This window comes from Oratosquilla oratoria, chromosome 5 (genome assembly GCF_046742065.1).
Source record: "Oratosquilla oratoria isolate Oo_2021 chromosome 5, ASM4674206v1, whole genome shotgun sequence".
Lineage (NCBI taxonomy): Eukaryota > Metazoa > Arthropoda > Malacostraca > Stomatopoda > Squillidae > Oratosquilla > Oratosquilla oratoria.
In genome coordinates, this window is record NC_134781.1 from 41,923,962 (window position 1) to 41,945,636 (window position 21,675).

Sequence of the window (21,675 nt, forward strand, 5' to 3'; positions counted from 1 at the left end):
AATGAATGAAAATTTATTTCTCATAGGCTTTTTCCAATTTCTTACCATTCAGAAATTATAATGTAGAAAATGGTGTTGCACAGAGTTTACACACACACACACATACACACACACGAATAATACAAAAGAGTGAAGTGCCCAATTTCCAGCCCAAAGCACCTGCCCCTTGCAATATCTGTGCACGTTACTGCCACAAACTATCATGTTCATCCTGTTTCACTTTCTCTAAAACACAGGCATGGGTATTGCTTTTAACATACAACAGAACACCCCCACCTTTCTTGTGGTTTCTATCCTGATGAAAGTGTTTAAATATCGCAATAAATTCAGCTTCAAACTCTCCACCATTTAACCATGTCTCGCTTATTCCTATCATATCGAGATTTTCGTTTTTGACATACGCCTGTATTTCTTAGAATTTATTCCTAATGCTACGACCATTAAAGTACATGGCATTAAGAAACTCGCAATTACTTCTTGTTGGCACGTTTTGTGTTTCAACACCATGCCTTACATTATAATTATGTTCTTTATTGACACTTTGCTCTATATTGACATTTGGTCCTTCATTGACATTCAAAGGATTACAAAGGATTACAAAGGCGGAGCATGTCGACAGGAGACCTTTTGGTCCATATCTAGGTCGGATGAAAAAAAAAAAAAAAATCATAATAATAATAAAATAATAAATAAAAACTATAATAATGTAAATAACAAATAAAATACATAAATAAATGCATAGGTATAGTTAAATAATAAACAAACAGGTAAATAGTAAATAATAATAAATTGACATGTAACTAATAATAAATGAAAATCAGACAGACAAATTATAACAAAACAAAAACAAATAATATAAAATAAGTTATAATCATTACAGCATCTTGCTTAGGTATTTATCTAAATGATTCTTAAAGCTTCGAACTGAACTACATTGCACTACCTGTGCAGGAAGTTTATTCCATTCATTAACTACACGGTTGGCAAATTTGTTTCTACCTACTTCCAAATTGAATCTATTTCCGGACAGTTTGAGACCATTGTTTCTTGTCTGATTCTCATTCAATGTGAGAATTTTGTCACTTTTGATGTTGTCAATTCCCTTTAAAATCTTAAAGACCTGTATTAAGTCACCTCTGAGTCTACGCTTTTTTAGGGAAAACAGATTCATATGTTTTAATCGATTTTCGTATGATTTATTTTTGATATTTGGAATCAATTTTGTGGCTCGCCGTTGTACTTTTTCCAGTCTGTCATTGTCTTTAATGAGATTCGGTGACCATACAGAAACAGCATATTCCAAATGTGGACGAACTAACGATTTCTATAGCTTGTTAATGAGTGATGGACTTTTGAAATCAAAAGATCGCGCAATCAGTCCTAGAATCTTATTTGCTTTCTCAGAGACTGAAATACACTGCTTGGATGATTTGAGGTCGTTACTGATAATTACGCCGAGATCTTTTTCACTATCCACTTTTTCAATGCCTCATCCTATCTCTTATGTATACCTTGCGCCCCTACGTCACCACGTTCCACACCGGCCACCCGTCGTTCATTGACACTCTGTCCGGCATGCCTTCCTAAAATGATATTCTGTCCACCGTTATATTTTGTCCTCCACTATCATTACATGCAATCGTGATATTTTATCCTCCATTATCATTATATCTCATCGTGATATTTTCTCCTACAGTGATATATTGCTCTACATTATTGCTATACCTTGCTCCGTTTTCACCAATACACTCTATTTCCCCTTCCCTTTTAGTTTCTGCCCCCCAAAAAGGAACTAGTTCATTACAAAATCCCACAATGAGTTTGTAAGAATATTTTTACCTCTGCGTGTAAGGTGGATCCCATCAGAAGCATAAAGATCATGACACAAGGAAAAAGAGATACCAAGGATCAAGGAAGTGGTATTCCAGTTGCGTGCACAATCATGATATCCTCTCATTGATCCCTATAACTCTACTGTTCCAAAACAAGCCAGCGTAGATCCTCGGAAGGATTCCACAAACTACGTGACGGCTCCAACGCTCCTTTATCTCCTGAAGAAGGACCTTGTAATTCCGAACAAGTTCCTCTGATCTCACCCTACCCACATCGTTACTTTCCGTATGAACAATCGTAACCGTGTTCGTCCGCCTTTGCTCCCTGATGGTCTGGGTACAATCGGCGATCCCACGGCCCGGTTGACATACAAGCTTGCAACGTCGTTTAGTCTTCCGCTGCAGGATGTCGTCATAGCCTCGCACCATGGAGTCCCCCACCATCAAGAACTCCTGATTTTCAGCCACTTCATCCTCCAGCAGAGCAAAACGATTGGCTAGAGCCAGCGGTTGCTCCGCAGGGCACCCGCTTACCGAACGCGGGCTCGACAAACGGGATCCCACGGAGCGCCACTCGCTCACGGCAGTGGCGGGAGTGGAAGAGGTGGAACGCTCTTTGTGAGAAACTGATTTTCACTGCTTAGGACACACTAGCATAGCATGGGTGGACCCTGGGTGGACCCTTCTCGAGCAGAGCAAACCAATACAAAATTAATTTTTACTAGGTTAGGCTTTTTTCTAAAAGGCCCTGTTGACAGCCCTCTGACGACATCAGCGTCCCTTTACTGCAATATGATTGGTCAAATGTGTTTTAATATTGATTCTAGGGCCAATCATATTATCACCAGAGGGAGGGGCTTAGCAGTACCGTGGTATACTAAATTGAATAGAGTAGGAAGACAGTCTTGAGACAGCTGTCCTAGGATCAGGTCACATAAGGCAAGTAGCAACAGTGAACTCCCACAACATTATACACGCACTCTAGCACATTTGATAAACAAAGAAACGTCTACAGCTGGTTTGTGCTCTTCCCCTAGTATTACCCTATGTTCACTATCTCCCAGGGAACAGGAGAAGCGTAACAGTGGTGGCTAGCGGTGGGATACCTGGCCGGTATACAGCACAAATCACACACATAAATACTTATACACGGGAGAGACCGACATTATTGCTGTTTGTAGTATATAAGAATAAGTGATACGTGTGTATAAGTGACATAGAAGTTATAATATATATAAAGTGATAAAAATAAGTGATATGTGTGTATAAGTGACATAGAAGTTATAATATATATAAAGTGATGAACATTAGAAGTTAAGTAAATAAATCTTAAAGTGAGACAACTGAATTAGCCAAATGGCTGAATTCAACAACGACGTAGAACGAGTGAAAAAAGATGAGGGCACTTTCGACCCCAATATGGAGTTAATTAGTGATGCTCTTATCGTAACGAGTCACATGCACCGGAATATCAAAAAGGGTAAAAAAACATGGAGGGTGATTTAGATATCACCTGCAAAACGTTATTCGACCAATTATATAAATGAGATAAGGATAAATTTGAGAGAGTTGATGATCTGCCATATTTCATTGCGCTGGGAATGGATCAACATCCAAAATATACTGTTTGCCCAGATGCACACGCATCGATACGCATGATGCCAATCAGCCGACTGGACAGATGTAGGGTGCATAAGGATCGTTATTTCAAAGACCTTACCCGGATCAACCACGGTAAAAGCTATCAACATGTGTAGAAACAGTTTTCCATATACTTGAGACGGGTTTAAGAATACGTTTTTAAGTTTCTAACCCCAATGAACCTCGAGTGATGAGTTATTCGGTGAGCTAGAAAGAGCAAAGCGATTCGCGGGCGAGCTTCTAGAGGGCTTTAATATTCGATTACAACCTCTAGTATCCCAAATCATAGATCGTGACCCCATGAAAGAGGCACCTGCTCGGTATGTGGCATCCTTAATATCTCCTGATAATTAATTTGAATTAATGACAAGGGCACTCAGAAATGTTACAAGTCACCCAGAACTCAGACTAAGTAGGAGAGATATTTTAAGGGAATCGTCAGCCCTAAAAGTTAACATGATGACCGCCGAAGACACTGTTGTTAATACTAGGTCTCGACTTGAAGTTCCGGGGAAGCGAAAGATTGAGAGAAAGTATGATGGAAGAACCATGGCCAGCAGAGCACATGGGCTCGGCTCTGGTAGGAGTACGAAAAGGGAACTAGATCACAGTTCAGGAGAGAGAGAGAAAAAAAGAAGGAGGTTCATGCCCTACTGCGAAGTGTGCCGCCTTACCGGCCATTCTAATGAGAGATGCTGGTTCAGAGGTGAAGCATACCTAGCGGGGGCGTATACAGCGGACATCCCTAGGTAGCAGTAACAACCACATTTAGACACTCAATGCCTAAAGTGTTGGAGGTGGGGACATGTCAGAGCAAACTGCCCTTCGATAGGAGAGGCAGGCAAGAGAAACTGGATGTTAATGCAAGGTAGGACAACCCAGAGATATAACGTCTCAAAAAACGGGGGAGGTCACAGGAAGTTCCAAAAGATGTGGAGACGAGACCATTAAAAGAGGAGAAATTAATAGACGAAATAGAGAAGAAGCCAGTAACAACAGAGAAAGGAAACCGAGGGAATTCAACCCTGCTGATACAAGTTGCACAAACAAACCAAGCGCAAGGGAAAGGCCTTATTACACTGAATGCAGGAGTTGATGGTGAGGCACGGAAGATTATGTTAGATACAGGTACGGAGGTATCCTTAGTGCAAGAGGTAGCAGTGGCTCCAGCTAAACTGAGCCACTATGGAGAAGGAGGGGTCGTGTTACGAACAGTGAATGGGTCTCAACTACGTCACGCGGAATCCGTATTGCTCATATTAACCTTTCCATCTATTAAGATTAAACATGACTTTCTTGTCGTGAATGAAACCAAACTTCCGGTGGACTTAATTCTAGGCATGGACTTCGCTTTAAAGGACCAAGTGAGACTGAGAATAACACCACTAGAGATATATATACGAGATGAGAGGGTGCCCGCGGAACTCATATCCTGTAGTCAGGGACATGATAAAGACCTTGAGAAAGAGAAGCGTGTCTCGATAAATTGGTGTGAGAACAGTTATATGAATACCTCACATGAAGGAGGCAACAAAACGCTGTTACAACGTGAAGAAAAACCTAGAGCAGATACGTCTTCAAACCCCAACCCATATGAAACAAGCACAAAGGGGAGAGTAGAGCCACACATAGGCACATTGCTCGTTCGTTTTATCGATACCAAGAGTTTAGATGGATTCTCGTGCGGGACGGTCGGTCTGGTGGTTACAAACAAGAGAATAGGAATGATGCCCCAAAAAGTCAGTGCAGAATTTGTGCCCTGGGAGAGAGCAGAGGGTGGCGAAATCTTAACCAGCGGAATAGTAGAACTTCAACAAAACGCCCAAGGATATTTTTGGTTCAAGGCCCCTTACGTCCACTTTCAACCAAGAGAAATCGAACTAATGCCTGATTTCCCTGTAGGCGATGTAAACCTATTGGGGGAAGTGCAAATTGACCAAGCTCGAGAGGAGAAATGTGAACAGGATTTGGGTAAACAAGTTAGAAGATTAAATTCAAAGGAACAAGTTGTAGGGTTCATATCAAGGGACTCTCTTATAAGGAAATTTATTGGTGTTGTTAATTCAAAATTTACAAAACAAAATAGTAGAGAGAACAAGGTGTTGAGGGCGCTAGTGACAAAGTGTGAACAAGTATTCTCCCTCAAAGACCAACCTCTAACGGTCACTCTTTATTTCTTCCATGAAATACGGTGTACCGGACCACCTATTTTCAAGCGTCCATATCTCATTCCTATGAACCACCAAGAGGAAGTGAAAGCTCAAATGAAGGATATGTGTAGGAAGGGTATCATACAACCTTCTAAATCACCCTACAACAGCCCCCTAGTACCAGTTGTAAAGAAAGACGGATTCCTAAGATTGTGTTTAGATTTTCGAGGGTTGAATAAGGTAATCGAAAATGACAGGTTCCCGCTACCCAACTTGCTCTTAAGGAGTCTTGGGAAAAGCACAATATTCTCATGTATAGATCTAAGGCAGGGTTATCATCAAATTCCCCTGGCACCGAATAGTAGAGAGAAAACAGCTTTTATTACACCAGACGGGCATTATGAATACTGTACCTTGCCATTCGGATTAAAAGACGTCCCCTCATGTTTTCAGAGGGTGATGAACATGACATTAACGGGGTTAATAGGTAGAACAGCGTTTGTTTACATGGATGATGTCGTTATCTTCGGATCCTCTTGGGAAGAACATCTACAAAACTTAGAGGACGTGTTGGCTAGGACAGAGTCGGTAAACTTGTCCCTAAAATTGGAAAAATGTGATTTCTTTAAGAATTAAATAAACAACCTAGGACATGTGATATCAAAGGAGGGCATACGACCCTAGGCAGAGAAGATAGCGGCCATTAGGAACTTTCCGAAATCAGTTAAGTTAAATGAATTGCAACAATTCATGGGCCTCTCAAATTATTACAGAAAATTTCTTCGTGACTTCGCGCAAATTGCAAAACCTCTCACAGTTATGATGAAAGGGCCACGCCACAATTGTAACACCAAAATTACACTAAAGTGGACAAATGAAGCAGATGAGGCTTTCCAAAAACTAAAAAATATCCTCACACAGGATGTAATTCTTTCATATCCCGATTTCACAAAGATCTTCGTTCTCAACACAGATGCGAGTGATTTTGCGATCGGAGGTGTACTACAACAGCCTGATGAGAATGGACTAAGGCTACCAATTTCATTTTTCAGCCGCACACTCAATGAAACTGAAAGAAAATACTCGGCAGTGGAAACGGAAGCACTCGAGGTGTACTATGGATTGACAGTGAACAGACCACTTATATTAGGATTTCCTGTAACTGTGGTAAGCGATCACAGACCATTACAGTGGATTTTCGGATACTCAGGATCGAGTACGCGCGTGTTACAATAGCAGATGGCGATGGCTGACTTTGATTTAGCAATTTAATATATACCAGGCAGGGAAAATGTTGTGGCTGATGCCTTATCCAGAATAAGAGAGGCAGACCATCCCACTGACACTTGTATAGTATCACACATAACAGAGGAAAAGGAAAGGAATGCACAAGCTCAGGTCGCAATCATCCGATGGGACCCAAATGAAATTAGAAGGAAACAAGATGAATACCTACCTTGGGGTAACATAAAGCAGTACCTACGCGGAGAAACAGCGGAACCACCTACATAAAAATTTCCGCTATCAGATTTTTCTCTAATACCCGATGTCACAAATGTCTATGACCAGAAACAGTACAGGGTAGTTGTACCAGATTGTTTTATAGAAACTGCGTTACACCTCGCGCATTGTCTTCCCCTTTCCGGCCATGGGAGTCATAGAGTAACCTTGGAGCGACTTCGAAAGTTCGCGTTTTGGAGGAAAATGGATCGTGACGTTAAGACATTTATTAAGCGCTGTCATGTGTGTGCGAAGTGCAAGCCCTCGAGAGATGCATCGGCCCATTTGCAAAGATTCCCCGATGTATTATAGAAATTCGAAAGGGCTCACTTGGACGTGGTTGGACCATTTCCTACCTCTTTGGATGGATACAAATATATACTTACGATCCTTTATGTGCTCACACGGTTTCTTGTCGCGGTGCCAGTGAAAAGTAAAGAAGTAAAGGAAATAGCTCAGGCCTTCGTCACCCACCTTATCAGTATTCATGGAGCTCCAAAACAAACCATAACAGATGGGGGAGGTGAATTTGTAAACAAGGTTTTGAGAGAAGTTTGCACACTTCTGAAGGTTGAGAAGCGGACGACAACACCGTATCATCCATCAAGTAACGGGCTCGTTAGTGGGTCAATGGGACAATAGTGCAAATTCTAAGAAGCCTTACTATGGAAAACCCCATATACTGGGATATCATGCTCCCTCTGGCAGTCTTTGCTTACAATTCAGCGTATCACCAAACGGTGCGAGATTCGCCTCACTTCTTGATGTTTAACAAAGACCCATCCATTCCCTACTTGACCTTTTTTAGTGACCAAAGACCATGTGTAAGAGGCCGGTAGTTGTACGAATGCAAATCAGGTTAGGAAACACTAGGGTATTGAAATGCTGAGTCAGCGAATTGTTTAGTCGCGGACAAGCGGATTGCTTAGTCAGACTCGCTGTTTTTCAAACAAAGATTTGAGGCGCCGTTCTGGCTGACGGGAGGTGACTGTTTTTAATAATTGCTGATGTAATCAAACCTGTGAGCGCAAAGTTATTTTTCGTTTGACTAATGCTGAGGTAAACGATATTGCTAGTGACATTGTAACGGCTTTCCGGATTGGAGAAAAGGTGGAGGAAGGAGGAAAAACTATTGATGCATGAATTCAAAGTCACGCCCATAAGGAGTGACATTTATTTGAGAAGTCAGAGGAGATTGGATTAGAAAAATTAGTGACGTCAGACGAAGGTAGCTTGGCGTATGATACGGGGATCTCGAGAGAAAGTGTGAGGAGTCGAGAGAGAGATCCTGAGTGTACCAAGACAGTGTAATTACAGTGAAAGAAGAAAAACTAATCAATTTCCTTAACCTCAGGACTGATTTGAAGTACATGACAATTACTAGGCATGGGGCCTACTGCATAAGAAGAACTTGAATATATGACGTAACGAAGGCAAGGGGTCTTGTGAGTGAAATTACGAGACTATTAACGAGACTACTATAGTGTAACGGTCGAGGACCGACAGTGGTGGTGACAGTGGTTACAAAGGAGGTGAAACCATGATACAACGTTGACAACTTAGGTGCGCGAACTTGCCAAATTGCAAACAAGGCCTTTAACCGCTGTCAATTATCCATAAAGAAGGGAACAGCGGAACGTGAAAAGTATCGCCCAAGATCAAAATACAAGGAGATAGCATTGGGCCAACGTGTATACATATCCGCCGTGCCAAAGCAAGGCGTCCGGAGGAAGCTACAACCTCTTTATGACGGCCCATACCGCTTGGTACGAAAAATCAGTGAGGTTGTGTACAGACTCAGAAATATTCGAATCGGGCAGAGATTTCTAGCCACACATATCGAATCAAGGTTAAAGCATACATGACGCCTCTGGAAAACAAAAATGTAGGACGTGTATACCCGGTGCATGAAAGTGATTTTGAGCATGAGAAAGGACTTGTAAGTGATGGGACGATGAGTGTTCAAGTGCAACACCACGACAGACCTTCTGTGGGTCTTTGTTCCCATAAGAAAGTGAGTAAATCTTAAAAATCTTACTACGGAGGGGTGCGTTGATTAACATTTGTTGCCTTCAATAGAGTATCTTTGTTATGTTTTCTTCAAATTCTTATTACTAGTATACAATACATATATATTAGAGTAGCTTCTCCCATCCTTACTGTATGGATTGATTGATAGTTTTAATCCTTTCCGATATTAACTTAGACTTTCACCTCGATACTCCTACCGATTATGCTAGAGTGTGGGGAGAGTTTGGCTACACCGCCGCAGTGACCTGTAGGGAAAGCGGAGCAGTAGCTTCTTATCTGTTTCCATGATGCATTTGTGGGACCCCTACTGTTCTCAAGTCTCATTACAGATCTTTGGCAACACAGCCCCTTAGGAGCAAGATGAGGATAGTTTCCACGCGAATCCTACTGCTGCCCTCCTGCGTCACCTTTGTGGGGCATGCCTAGGACCTGGGTCACCTGCTCCTCTGTCAACACCGTTCCTTCCAGGGACCCCAGCAACCGCCACAGTGATGGACTCCTCACGGCCCTTTGATGGGTCTGGCCCGTTTTACGGTGTCTTCCAGCTGACACAGCTGGCCCCTCCCCACCCTTCATGTCTGATGGTGGCTACCACCGCAGTGCAGGCCTCTAATGGACCCTGGCGTTTTTTGTGACATTCGGCTTCTTCACGAATGGCTCGGTTGGGCCTCCACCACACTTCCCGCCGAGACGAGACGATGTATATGGAACTCGTGGGGCTACGTCCTGCACTTTGTGTTCTTTACTTTGTATATGTAATTTCTATGTTTTTATTTATATATATATATACATATATATATATATATATATATATATATATATATATATATATATATAAACATATATATATGCATATATATACATACACACACATACACACACATACACACACACACACATATATATATATATATATGCAGAAAAAACCACTGGGAAATAAGAAGCTTAGTCCGAACGTTTTCGTCTATTTAAGACATTATCAAGGAATACATCTTGAATATTCCTTGATAATGTCTTAGACGAAAACGTTCGGACTAAGCTTCTTATTTCCCAGTGGTTTTTTCTGCATATTAGTTTCACGTGTGCCTTGTGAATTACTGCAAAATGTATATGTATATGTATATGTATATGTATATATATATATATATATATATATATATATATATATATATATTAGGGTGTGTCTCAAGTATAGGGAGGAAAAATCAAAGTCGCTGAATTTTTTCTCTCGCCCTCTGAAATAGTTTTATTTGGAATTATAAAGGAACAGAAAAAAAAAAAAAAAACGAAACCTCTACGCCAATAATAACCACTCGCCCAGCCACTCTTCACTTACTCCTTCAAGAGAGTCTTCTTCTTTGGGTCCGGGTATTTCAGCCGATGGTCTTGAACCACTCGGAGCAGGTCCTGGAGTCCGTCCTCCTTCTTTGTCAGCTTCTGGTTGAATGACTGGACCAGCGCAACTGCGCGCTCGGCAAAGTCATTGACCACAGCCTGCTCCTCGACGACCTCCAACCCGGCTTTGTAATCCTCACAGTTCGGCCATTCAGTGGGGTCGACGGTCAGGAATTCTTTCCCGATCTGGAGCCGGTCGAAGAACTGTAGCGTCATCCGGGTCACGAACTGCTCCAAACCGCCGTCGAAGGCCTCAGGTGGTAGTTGAGGGCGGAATTGACGAGGACCACGTTGATGTTCAAGACGACGGACCATGGCTCGTTTGGTATCCGCCGAGACTTCTTGACCGAAGAAAGCGAGGGCCACAATTTCGTCACCGAGGTACCAGAGATGTCCATTCAATTTCTTGATGGCTGGACCCACAAGCGTCTTGTTCTTGAAGGCCAGGAGGTCCTTCATCATGTCATTCCTCGGAGCGACGATCTAGCGCTTGATGTAGAGGACGACGCCAAAGACGGCAATGTCTCTGACCGCTCGCTGGTCTTTCGGTCTCAGAGGAACTTGGTCCCTGAGGAGCCAGATCTTGATAGCGTACAGCAGGGTGGCCATCCAGCGTGCACGGTTCATGGCTCCGGGTTGGCGGAACAGCACATCACGTTTCTGTGCAATGTCCTGTCCGAGGAAGATCAGGGCCAGTTCAATGAGTTCCTTATAGTCATCACGGGGTTGAGTGCTGGTAGAGTGATGGACGTAGAAAGCGATGAGGTTCTCACGTACCGAGGCAACGACCGCTTCAACATCCGGATCAGATGAAACTGGTTTGAAGTCCTCTTGGACGATGTATGGCCATGTTGCTGAAGCCTTTGAACAGAAGGCTGTCGGGGCCAGACGACGGACTAAGAAGAGCATTGCAGACCCTTCCCAGGACAACTTCGTGGATGTGGTGGCGGCAGGCGAAGTGGAGAAGGTGTCGGCCCAGTCTCACTTCCAGGAGTTTGCACGCACCACCTCTGATGCCAGTGTTGGAGGCGGTGGTGTCAAAGCAGAGTCCCTGTACCTTGGTTTCCAGGCCCCAGTCCTTCAAGCAGGTCTCAACCGCATTTGATTGGGCTGGACCTGTTCCATGGGGCTTTTGAGGGGCTCCAAGAAGCTGAACCATCCCTTTCCCGTGACGAGGATCGGGAGACGCTTGATCATCTTCTGGCCATCCAAGCTGTCCATTAACTTGCCGTCTCAGTGTACGGTGAGTGACGAATCAGTCGTAAAGGACGCCTTTAAACTGCTTGCAGTGCTGGATCGTTGGCGAGCCCGTTGCCGGTGAATGGAGCTTGGGTTGATGTTGTACTCCTGTATGTTTTCACCCATATTCCGAACCGTTTCAGCCATGATGTACGCTGCGTTCCGAGAGGATATGTTCGTCCGATCCAAGGCAGAGGCGAGACGGGGAGACAGCAGATTCTTCGGTCGTTTCGCTGGCAATGCGGTTTTAAGACCGGATAGACCAGGTAGAGGAGATTCCTCACGCAGCTTGGCAGCCCCACCAACAGCGCCCAATTTAAGTGTACCAGAAACGAAGAGGTGCTCATCACACTAAAAGATACATGCCCTGGGCGAGCCCTTCCCTTGCTCCGAATTCGGGGAAAATTAGCATGTGAACTTTACTTCACAAACTGCACGAAACCAGGGGAAGAAAGAAAAAAAATCCGGAATTGATTTTTGAGACACACCCTAATATATATATATATACATACATACATATATATATGTATACATGTATATATATGTATATATATATGTATATACTTATATATATACATATATATATAATATACATATATATATATATATATATATATATATATATATATATATATATATATATATATATATATATATAGATTACACTCTGGGAATGCTTGTTCGGGAGGCTGATAGAGGGCCCCTATTAACTTTTTCTCGACTAGGTCCCCCAGAGTTTTTTTTTTGTTTTTTTTTTTTTTTTTTTTTTGCCCCATGTGTTTTGTTGTGTTTACGTATTTTATGAGAGTGGACATCCATATGCTACTTGTCGTGTGGGGACACACGATTCTGTGATAAACTGATTCTCACTGCTTAGGACACACTAGCATAGTGTGGGTGGACCCTGGGTAGCCCCTTCTCAAGTAGAGGAAACCAAAACAATATTAATATTTGCTGGGTAAGGCCTTTTCCTAAAAGGCCCTGTTGACAGCCCTCTGATGACTTCAGTGTCCCCTTACTGCAATATGATTGGTCAAATGATATTGATTACAGGGCCAATCATGTTATTCCTATAGGGAGGGGCTTAGCAGTACCGTGGTATACTAAATTGAATAGAGTAGGAAGACAGTCTTGAGACAGCTGTCCTAGGATCAGGTCACATAAGGCAAGTAGCAACAGTGAATTTCCACAACATTATAAATACACTCTAGCACATTTAATAAACAAAGAAACGTCTACAGCTGGTTTGTGCTCTTCCCCTAGTATTACCCTATGTTCACTATCTCCCAGGGAACAGGAGAAGCGTAACATCTTTGGGTTGTGGGGAGGATTCATTCTTCTCACAAAGCGTATTCTTGAGAAAACGAATCTCCTCCTCACACATCATGAGACGGTGCTCCAGGTTCACACAACCTTCACAAGACATTTCGCTCCTCCTTCGGCAATACAAACGGTAAAGACAAAATATAAATCAACAAAAGAAACAAAAGCGGTCACTACATACATACATACATATATAAATACATACATACATACATACATACATACATATATACATGCATACATATATACATACATACATACATACATACATACATACATACATACATACATACATATATCAAAGACTTTTTTCCCTCTTACACGAGAGGTAGTACAAAAAAAAAAAACATAGAAACCCCTCCCACCCATTCCATCCCCTATATACTCCACTCCCCTCTACTCTCTTCCCTCTTATTTTGGCACCTCCTGGATGACGGGTCATCCCTATATCTTGTCCACTGCCCTGGGTCAGAAGCGGTCACTAAATAAACTAAATACACGAAGCTTACTCTGTTTACCTTATACTATTACTCCTACATTTGGAGTACAGTAACAGACTACTGTTCTGATTTTGAATTACTAGAACACTACACTTTAAATAATAAGCAAACAGGTAAATAATAAATAATGATAAATGGGAAGATAGACAATGATAGATAATAATAAAATTAATAATAAAAAACAGACAAATAAACCAATAATATAGAATAAATTATAACCATTACATTATCTTGCTTAGGTGTTTATCTAAACGAATCTTAAAGCTTCGAACTGAACTATATTGCACTGCCTCTGCAGAAAGTTTACTCCATTCATTAACTACGCGGTTGGTGAAGTTGTTTCTACCCACTTCCAAATTAAATTTATTTCCTGACCTGTATCAAGTCATCTCTGAGCATACGTGCTTTTAAGGAAAACGGATTCATATGTTTTATTCGACTTTCGTATGATTTTTTTTTACATTTGGAATCAGTTTTGTGGCTCACCGTTGTACTTTTTCAAATCTATCAATGTCTAATGAGATTAGGTGATCATACGGAAACGGCATATTCCAAATGTGGACGAACTAACGATTAATACAGCTTGTTAATGAGTGATGAACTTTTGAAGTCAAAAGATCGCGGAATCAGTCCTAGAATCTTATTTGCTTTCTCAGAGGCCGAAATACACTGCTTAGATGATTTGAGATCGTTACTGATAATTACCCCGAGATCCTTTTCACTATCCACTTTTGTTAACGAATTTCCAAATAACTTGTAATTGTACTTACTGTTATTTTTACCTATGTGCATAACCTTGCATTTACTTGTGTTAAACTTTATTACCTGTCTCGGAACGCAGATGGCCCGGGTTCGCTCCCCGGTAAGTGCAAAAGTACCTTCATGGTTTTCCAACCCCTCTCCACAACGGCGGACTTTAGAGGTGCGGTAGCTCAGTGTCGCATATATATGCTATCATCTAATCAGTATGATCGAGCTGATTACACTGATTTCAGAATTCATTCACAACCACAGTCATTCCGACATAAAAAAAAAAAAAAAAAAAAAATCAACGTACATACAACCTTACTAAGCAGGATTGCACCGTGGTGAGGTTCAGGGGGCCTCAGTGGAGAACCATCTCAGCTGCGTCAATAATAGACGGAATAACTTCAAACATTCATACACCTCCTGAACAACATGGTTGATACATTAGCCCACTGGCTAGTCTAGCCACAGGACACTACCCAACACCGTTAAAAAATGCCAGTTACCCTGGTTCTACATACATACATACATATACCAAAGGCTTTTTCCCCCTACACGGGAGGTAGCCAAAAAGAAAAAGGCATAGAAACCACTCCCATACCAAAGGCTTTTTCCCCCTACACGGGAGGTAGCCAAAAAGAAAAAGGCATAGAAACCACTCCCACCCATTCCATTTCCTATATATTCCACTCCCTTCCACCCTCCTCCTTCACTCTTATCTTGGCACCTCCTGGATGACGGGTCATCCCTGCATCCTGTCCACTGCCCTGGGTCAGAAGCAGTGTCGCAAGACACAGTATATCCACAGCAAGGCCATTTCATAACTTCGGCGACCCCCCCTCTCCGTCCCCTCATGAAGAAAAGGAGATGACGGGGAGAAATCCCTTGGGGCTGTGTCAAATTTTCCTCATGCATACTTCCTCACCCCCCATCCCCCACCCACTCCCCCTCATGCATCACAGCATCATCTATACACAACCCCTCTCCATTCACTCCTATCTTCTGTCCTCTCCCGTCCTTCCACCCCATCCATCCATCTCATCATAGGACGCCCCCTCATATTCACTCCTTCCACCTCTGCCTTCCGCACTTCTTTTACTAATCTTTCTTCACTCATTCTTTCCATGTGTCCAAACCATCCTAATACTCTTTCATCAACCCTATCTCCCAGTTCCCTTTCCACCCCTGTTCTCCTCCTCACCTCCTCATTTCTCACTCTATCTAGCCTAGTAACCCCTATCATACTTCTCAGACATTTCATCTCAAACACATTCAAACTCCTTCTCTCTTCCTCTCTCATGGTCCATGTTTCTACTCCGTACAATGTTGTTGGTACAATCACTCCTTCATATAACCTCCTCTTAGCAGCCATTACCAGATGTCTATTTCTCATTGCATTTTTTAATCCACCAAGGCATTTACTTCCTTCTCCCAATCTACATTCTACCTCCACCCCCCACTCCTTCCTTTCCTGGCACATTCGCACCCAAGTATCTAAAACTATCCAATTCCTCCAGTCTTTATGCTCACTTCCAGCCTGCTGTCACTCTCTCCCCTTGTACATCTCATCACCTTACTCTTGCCCACATTTATCTTCAGCTTCCTTCTTTCACACACCTTCTCAAACTCTGTCACTAACTTCCTCAATCCCTCCTCTGATTCTGCTACAAGCGCAGTATCGTCAGCAAACAACAACTGGCTCACCTCCCACTTTCCTCCATTTTCTTTAATCATCTCCAAACCCTGACCCATTACCCTTGCATTCACCTCACGCACCACCCCATCCATGTAAAGATTGAGCAGCCAGGGTGACATAACACATCCCTGACGAAGTCCCACCTTTACCTCAAACCATTCACTCTCTCCATTTCTAATCCTAACACAATCTCTACTACTCTCGTAAAAACTCTTGACTGCTCTTAACAGCTTTCCTCCTATCCCATATATCTGCAGTACCTCCCACAGTGCCTTCCTGTCTACCCTATCGTAAGCCTTTTCCAGATCCAGAAAAGCCCAAAAAACATCCTTACCTTTTACTATAGCTTTCTCACATATCTGACTTACCAAAAATCTGATCTACACAACCTCTACCTGTCCTAAACCCATACTGTTCCTCACCAATTACTCCTTCTGTTCCTCTCCTAATCCTCTCAATCAAGACCCTCCCATAAGCCTTCCCAACTACACTCAACAAGCTGATCTCTCTGAAACTACTACATTCACACTTGTCCCCCTTTTCCTTGTAAAGCGGAACTATACAGGCACTCCTCCAGTCCTTCAGCACTCTACCCTCTCTCCAACAAACATTATATAACCTCACCAGCCAGTCCATCATAACTGTACCTCCTTTCTTCAGGCATTCTGCATGGCATCCATCCAGACCAGGTGCCTTACCTGCTCTCATCATCTTAACAGCTCCTTTCACTTCATCCTTCCCTATTTCTCCTCCATTTTCCTCACTTATCACTCTCATTTTCTTAGCATTTCCCACTGCAACTACCTTTCCCTCCCTATCCTTCTTCACATTTAGCAACTCCCTAAAATACTCTGCCCACCTTCCTCTCACTACCCTCTCTTCCATTATCATCTCTCCATCTGCACCTTTTACATTTTCTTCTCTACTTGATTCACCTCCTCTTTCTCTCTTAATTTCCTTCCAAAACATTTTTTCATTACTTTCAAAATTTTCTGTCATACTCTTACCCCATTTCACATCTGCTCTCCTCTTTGCTTCTTTATCTTATGCTTAACTTCCCTTCTCTTTACTTTGTACCTCTTATATGATTCCCTTGTCCTAATTTGTAGCCAATCTATGAATGCCTGCTTCTTCTCTTCTACACATTTCTTTGCTTCCTCATCCCACTACTCACTACCCTTCCTTCTATTTCCTCCCGCCCTCCTTGTTCCACACACCATCTTTGCACACCTTATGACTCCCTCCTTGAACCATCCCCATTCCTTCTCCACTCCTAGTTCTACTCTATCCTTTACTCCCTCCCACTCCTCTTTCAGCTTCTTCTTATACTCATTCTCCTTTTTCTCTCTCATTTAAGCAGTTCACTCTAAGTACCTCCCTACCTTCTGCCCTTTTCCTCTTTCTCCACCTATTCTCCACTCTCAACTTACCTTCCATCAGAAAATTATCTGATATTCCCCCACTCTCTCCCCTTAGAACATATACATCCTTAACTCTTCCTACCATACTCCTGGTCACCACTATATAGTCCATTAACGCTATATCTGCATACCCTTCCATCCACCACCCTCTCCCATATGTACTTATGCTTGACTTTCTTCCTAAACACTGTATTTCTCTCAAGACACATCTCCACCATCATTTCTCCACTACGAATTTTACCTGGAACTCCATACTTCCCAATCGCTCCGTCTATTGGTTCATTTCCTACCCTAGCATTAAGGTCTCCCAATACAACTACATTGACATTTCTCCCTAATCCCTCTATGCACTCATTTATATCTATCCAAAAAGCCTCCCTTTCCTCTACGCTCCTCTCACTACCAGGTCCATACGCACTTACAAAAACCCACATCTCCCTTCCCAGCTTTACCTTCATCCACATCAACCTTGATGAAACCTCCTTCCACTCCACTTTCCGCTTACTTATCTCTTCACTTACTAGTATAACCACCCCTTCTCTCCCTCGTCCCCTCTTCACTCCTGAGTACCTCCTAGCTACATTCCCAAACTCACAGCTGCCCTTTCCTTTCATTTTAGTTTCACTCAAAGCCAGCACATCCACCTTTCTTCTCACAAACATACTGCCTATCTCTTCCCTTTTACTCATATCTGTACCACATCCCCGTACATTAAAATACCCAAACTTTAGGGTACTGGTTGGAAAACTCCCAGACCCTCTTATGCCTTTTCTTCTTTTTTTTTAGGAATGTCCCCATTTGGGGCTACAGGTAGTAGGACTCATAATCCCATCCCCCGTTCCGTTTTTTTGTCGCCTTTTACGACTCAAGTGGAAAGACTTGGTGGTAGCATTCTCTTCCCCCACCACAGGGTCGGCGAAAAAAGGAAATTAATATTCAGAGAAATGGTACAGGACAGTAACAAGGGGTTGGGGGACAGCATAACGGAAGGATAGTCGCAGTATAAAAGTGTCATCATTTCTCTATGTACAGTTTTCCTCTATCACAGACAAAATGATGTGTGGCTCTGGTCCGTAGGTAGGGTTGAACATCTCAGCCCGATTTCCGACTCGAATTACCAGCAAAGATAATAGAGAAAATAATCAATATAGGGCTAAGGCAGCATTTCGAAGAGGAAGAAATATACAACTCTAGGCAATATGGATTCCGATAACATCGTGGAACAACCACCGCGACAGAAATTAGAGAGCTTTCAGAACAACTGTCTCAGGTTTACCAGTGGTCAAATCCCACCATTTCATGAAACAGTCGAAGAAATCCACAACACAACAACACTAATCTTTCAATATCAGACTCCACCTTATGGCGAATCGTACCTGGGATAAATTGTGGAAGACCCCACTACCCCCAGAGCATCTGATAGGAAACGAACGACAAGAAAGAGCACAGCCCCATGTATGGCGACCAGAGTCTGCCAAGAGCCTAGACAATATCACCACAACCAGTATACATTGCATCAGACTAAGTACACTACAGTGGAACTAAAGAAGAAAATAAGAAAAAGGAAGAAAAAGAACATGAGCTAGGTACCTCAGCTATTCCCAATGAATAAATAAGGGGTGCCATCCCCATCTTTCCATTATACACTGACCTTCATTTCCAACTTATACACGACCACACACACACATACGCACACACATACACACACACACACACACAAACACACACACACACACACACACACACACACACACACACACACACACACACACACACACACACACACACACACACACACACACACACACACACACACACGAATTTAAAAATAGTTTAGATAAAATGATATATAAAGACGGGACCCCACGAGCATAGCTCCCCTTCCCGTAAAATACAACTAGGTAAATACACACACACACACACACACACACACACACACACACACACACACACACACACACACACACACACACACACACACACACACACACACACACACACACACACACACACACACACACACATATATATATATATATATATATATATGTATATATACACACATATATATGCATATATATATATATATATATGTATATACATACATACATATATATATATATATATATATATATATATATATATGTATATACAGGGGTTGGACAAAATAATGGAAACACCTAACATTTTGGCATCATAATCTTTGAAGATGTTTTAAACAATCAAAACTTGACATATTTTAATGTTTTTTTGTATATTATTGTTGTTATTTGAAATGTTTATCTAAAATAAATATTCTTTTTTTTCATATATTAAAAGAAATTGGTCCGACCCCATAAAAATGGCAGACCTCTCGGACTTTAAAAGAGGCCAAATTGTTGGCGCTCGTATGGCAGGCGCTAGTATAACGAAAACTGCTGGATTGCTTGGTGTTTCAAGAGGTACTGTCTCAAAAGTAATGACTGCCTTTGAAAGAGAAGGAAAAACGTCTTCAGCAAAGCACAGGTCTGGCCGAAAGTTGAAGTTATCTGAGAGAGACCGTCGGACTCTAAATCGAATTGTTAGAAAGGATCGTAAGACCACGGCATCTAAAATCACTGCAGAGCTAAATGAATACCTACAGAACCCAGTTTCACAAAAAACTGTTCGTCGGGAGCTGCACAAATTTGGATTCCACGGAAGAGCTGCAATTAGAAAACCTCTCCTCTCAAAGACAAATGTTTCAAAGCGTTTAGAGTGATGTAGAAACCACCAGAATTGGTCCCTCGAGCAGTGGAAAAATGTGATTTTCTCTGACGAATCATCGTTTTCCTTATTTACGACCTCCGACCGAGTGTACAACGTTTGGAGACAGCCGAAAGAAGCGTTTCATCCAGACTGCCTTCTCCCAACCGTAAACCATGGCGGGGGTTCTGTGATGATCTTGGGTGCTATTTCTTGGAAATCTGCCGGGCCAATGATTTCCCTTCATGGAAGAATTAACATCCGAGACTATTTAGGAATTTTGGGCGACCAAGTTCATCCTATGGTTCAAGAACTGTTTCCGGAGGGGAACGCCATCTTTCAAGATGATAATGCCCCAATCCATACAGCTAGAATTGTTAAAGAATGGCATGAGGAACATTCTAATGAAGTTGAGCATCTCATCTGGCCACCACAATCCCCAGACCTCAACATTATTGAGTCTTTATGGTCGATTTTAGAGAATCAAGTAAGAAGTCGATTTCCGCCGCCATCATCTCTAAAAGAACTGGAGGGTTTTTTAACTGAAGAATGGGTTAAAATTCCTTTGGAAACAATTCACAATTTGTATGAATCAATACCTCGGAGAATTGAGGCTGTAATTGCCGCAGAAGGTGGACCTACACCATATTAAAATATATTTTGTTGATTTTTCAATGTGCATCCATTATTTTGTCCAACCCCTGTATATTAGAATGGTAAAAAAAAAAAAAAAAAAAAAAAAAAAAAAAAAAAAAAAAAAAAAAAAAAAAAAAAAACTTTTGTTTCACCCTCAGATATTATGAGGCTTGTTGAAAAAATGACCTGTGCATTTTGTTGATTACTATATTAAATGCATAGCTTGAAACTTATGATAGACATATAGAAATATCATATATGTAAAGGTAAAGTAGCAATACTTATGAGGAGCAGCCCTAGCTACAACGCTTTTCAGGAACGACCCAAGCTGGCCGCTCTAGCACTTCACGCTGTTCAAACTGGCCGTACTCAGTCTTGTGTGAATCACTGAAGAGTGAGCACTATTGTCTCATTATTGTCAGTTGTCGGTGCTTTCAGTCCTTTTGGAATATCATCATGTCAAGTTCAATTAATACGAGAAGTAAAACAGAAGTATGGGTTATTGAAGAAACAATTGATGAAATTAAGACGGCAAAACTACCGTCAAATGGTGGTATTTTAAGACGGCTTTTCTTCTTAACACAGTGCAAGAAGAATGTAAAAGAAGCCTGTAACGTTGTATATTCAGAGATATATGAAATATGGGATAAATAAAAATTACCAACTAGAGAGAAACAACACGTAATAGCGAAGATGCAGAAAAAATATGAGCAATTCAGAACTCTCCAAAAAACAAAATCAAGACGAGATCAAACTCAATTAGCAAAGGAAACTTCATTCCAAGAATCATTAAATGATTTGTTTGATATAGATCATGCTAACGCACTGGAAATGATACAC

At 41.8% G+C, this 21,675-nt stretch overlaps 2 protein-coding genes across 2 annotated transcripts in view; both read left to right on the forward strand.

Moving 5' to 3' along the window:
• Positions 1 to 21,675, forward strand: part of LOC143025757 (uncharacterized) — a 240,789-nt gene that overhangs the window by 135,615 nt on the left and 83,499 nt on the right. The gene's annotated exons all lie outside the window — the stretch shown is intronic.
• LOC143025482 (uncharacterized) lies at positions 1,228 to 19,935 on the forward strand. The gene is made up of 2 exons (XM_076185208.1): positions 1,228 to 9,854; positions 19,795 to 19,935. Exon 1 carries the CDS (start codon positions 4,589 to 4,591, stop codon positions 6,257 to 6,259), a length of 1,671 nt encoding a protein of 556 aa, XP_076041323.1. The 5' UTR covers positions 1,228 to 4,588; the 3' UTR covers positions 6,260 to 9,854; positions 19,795 to 19,935.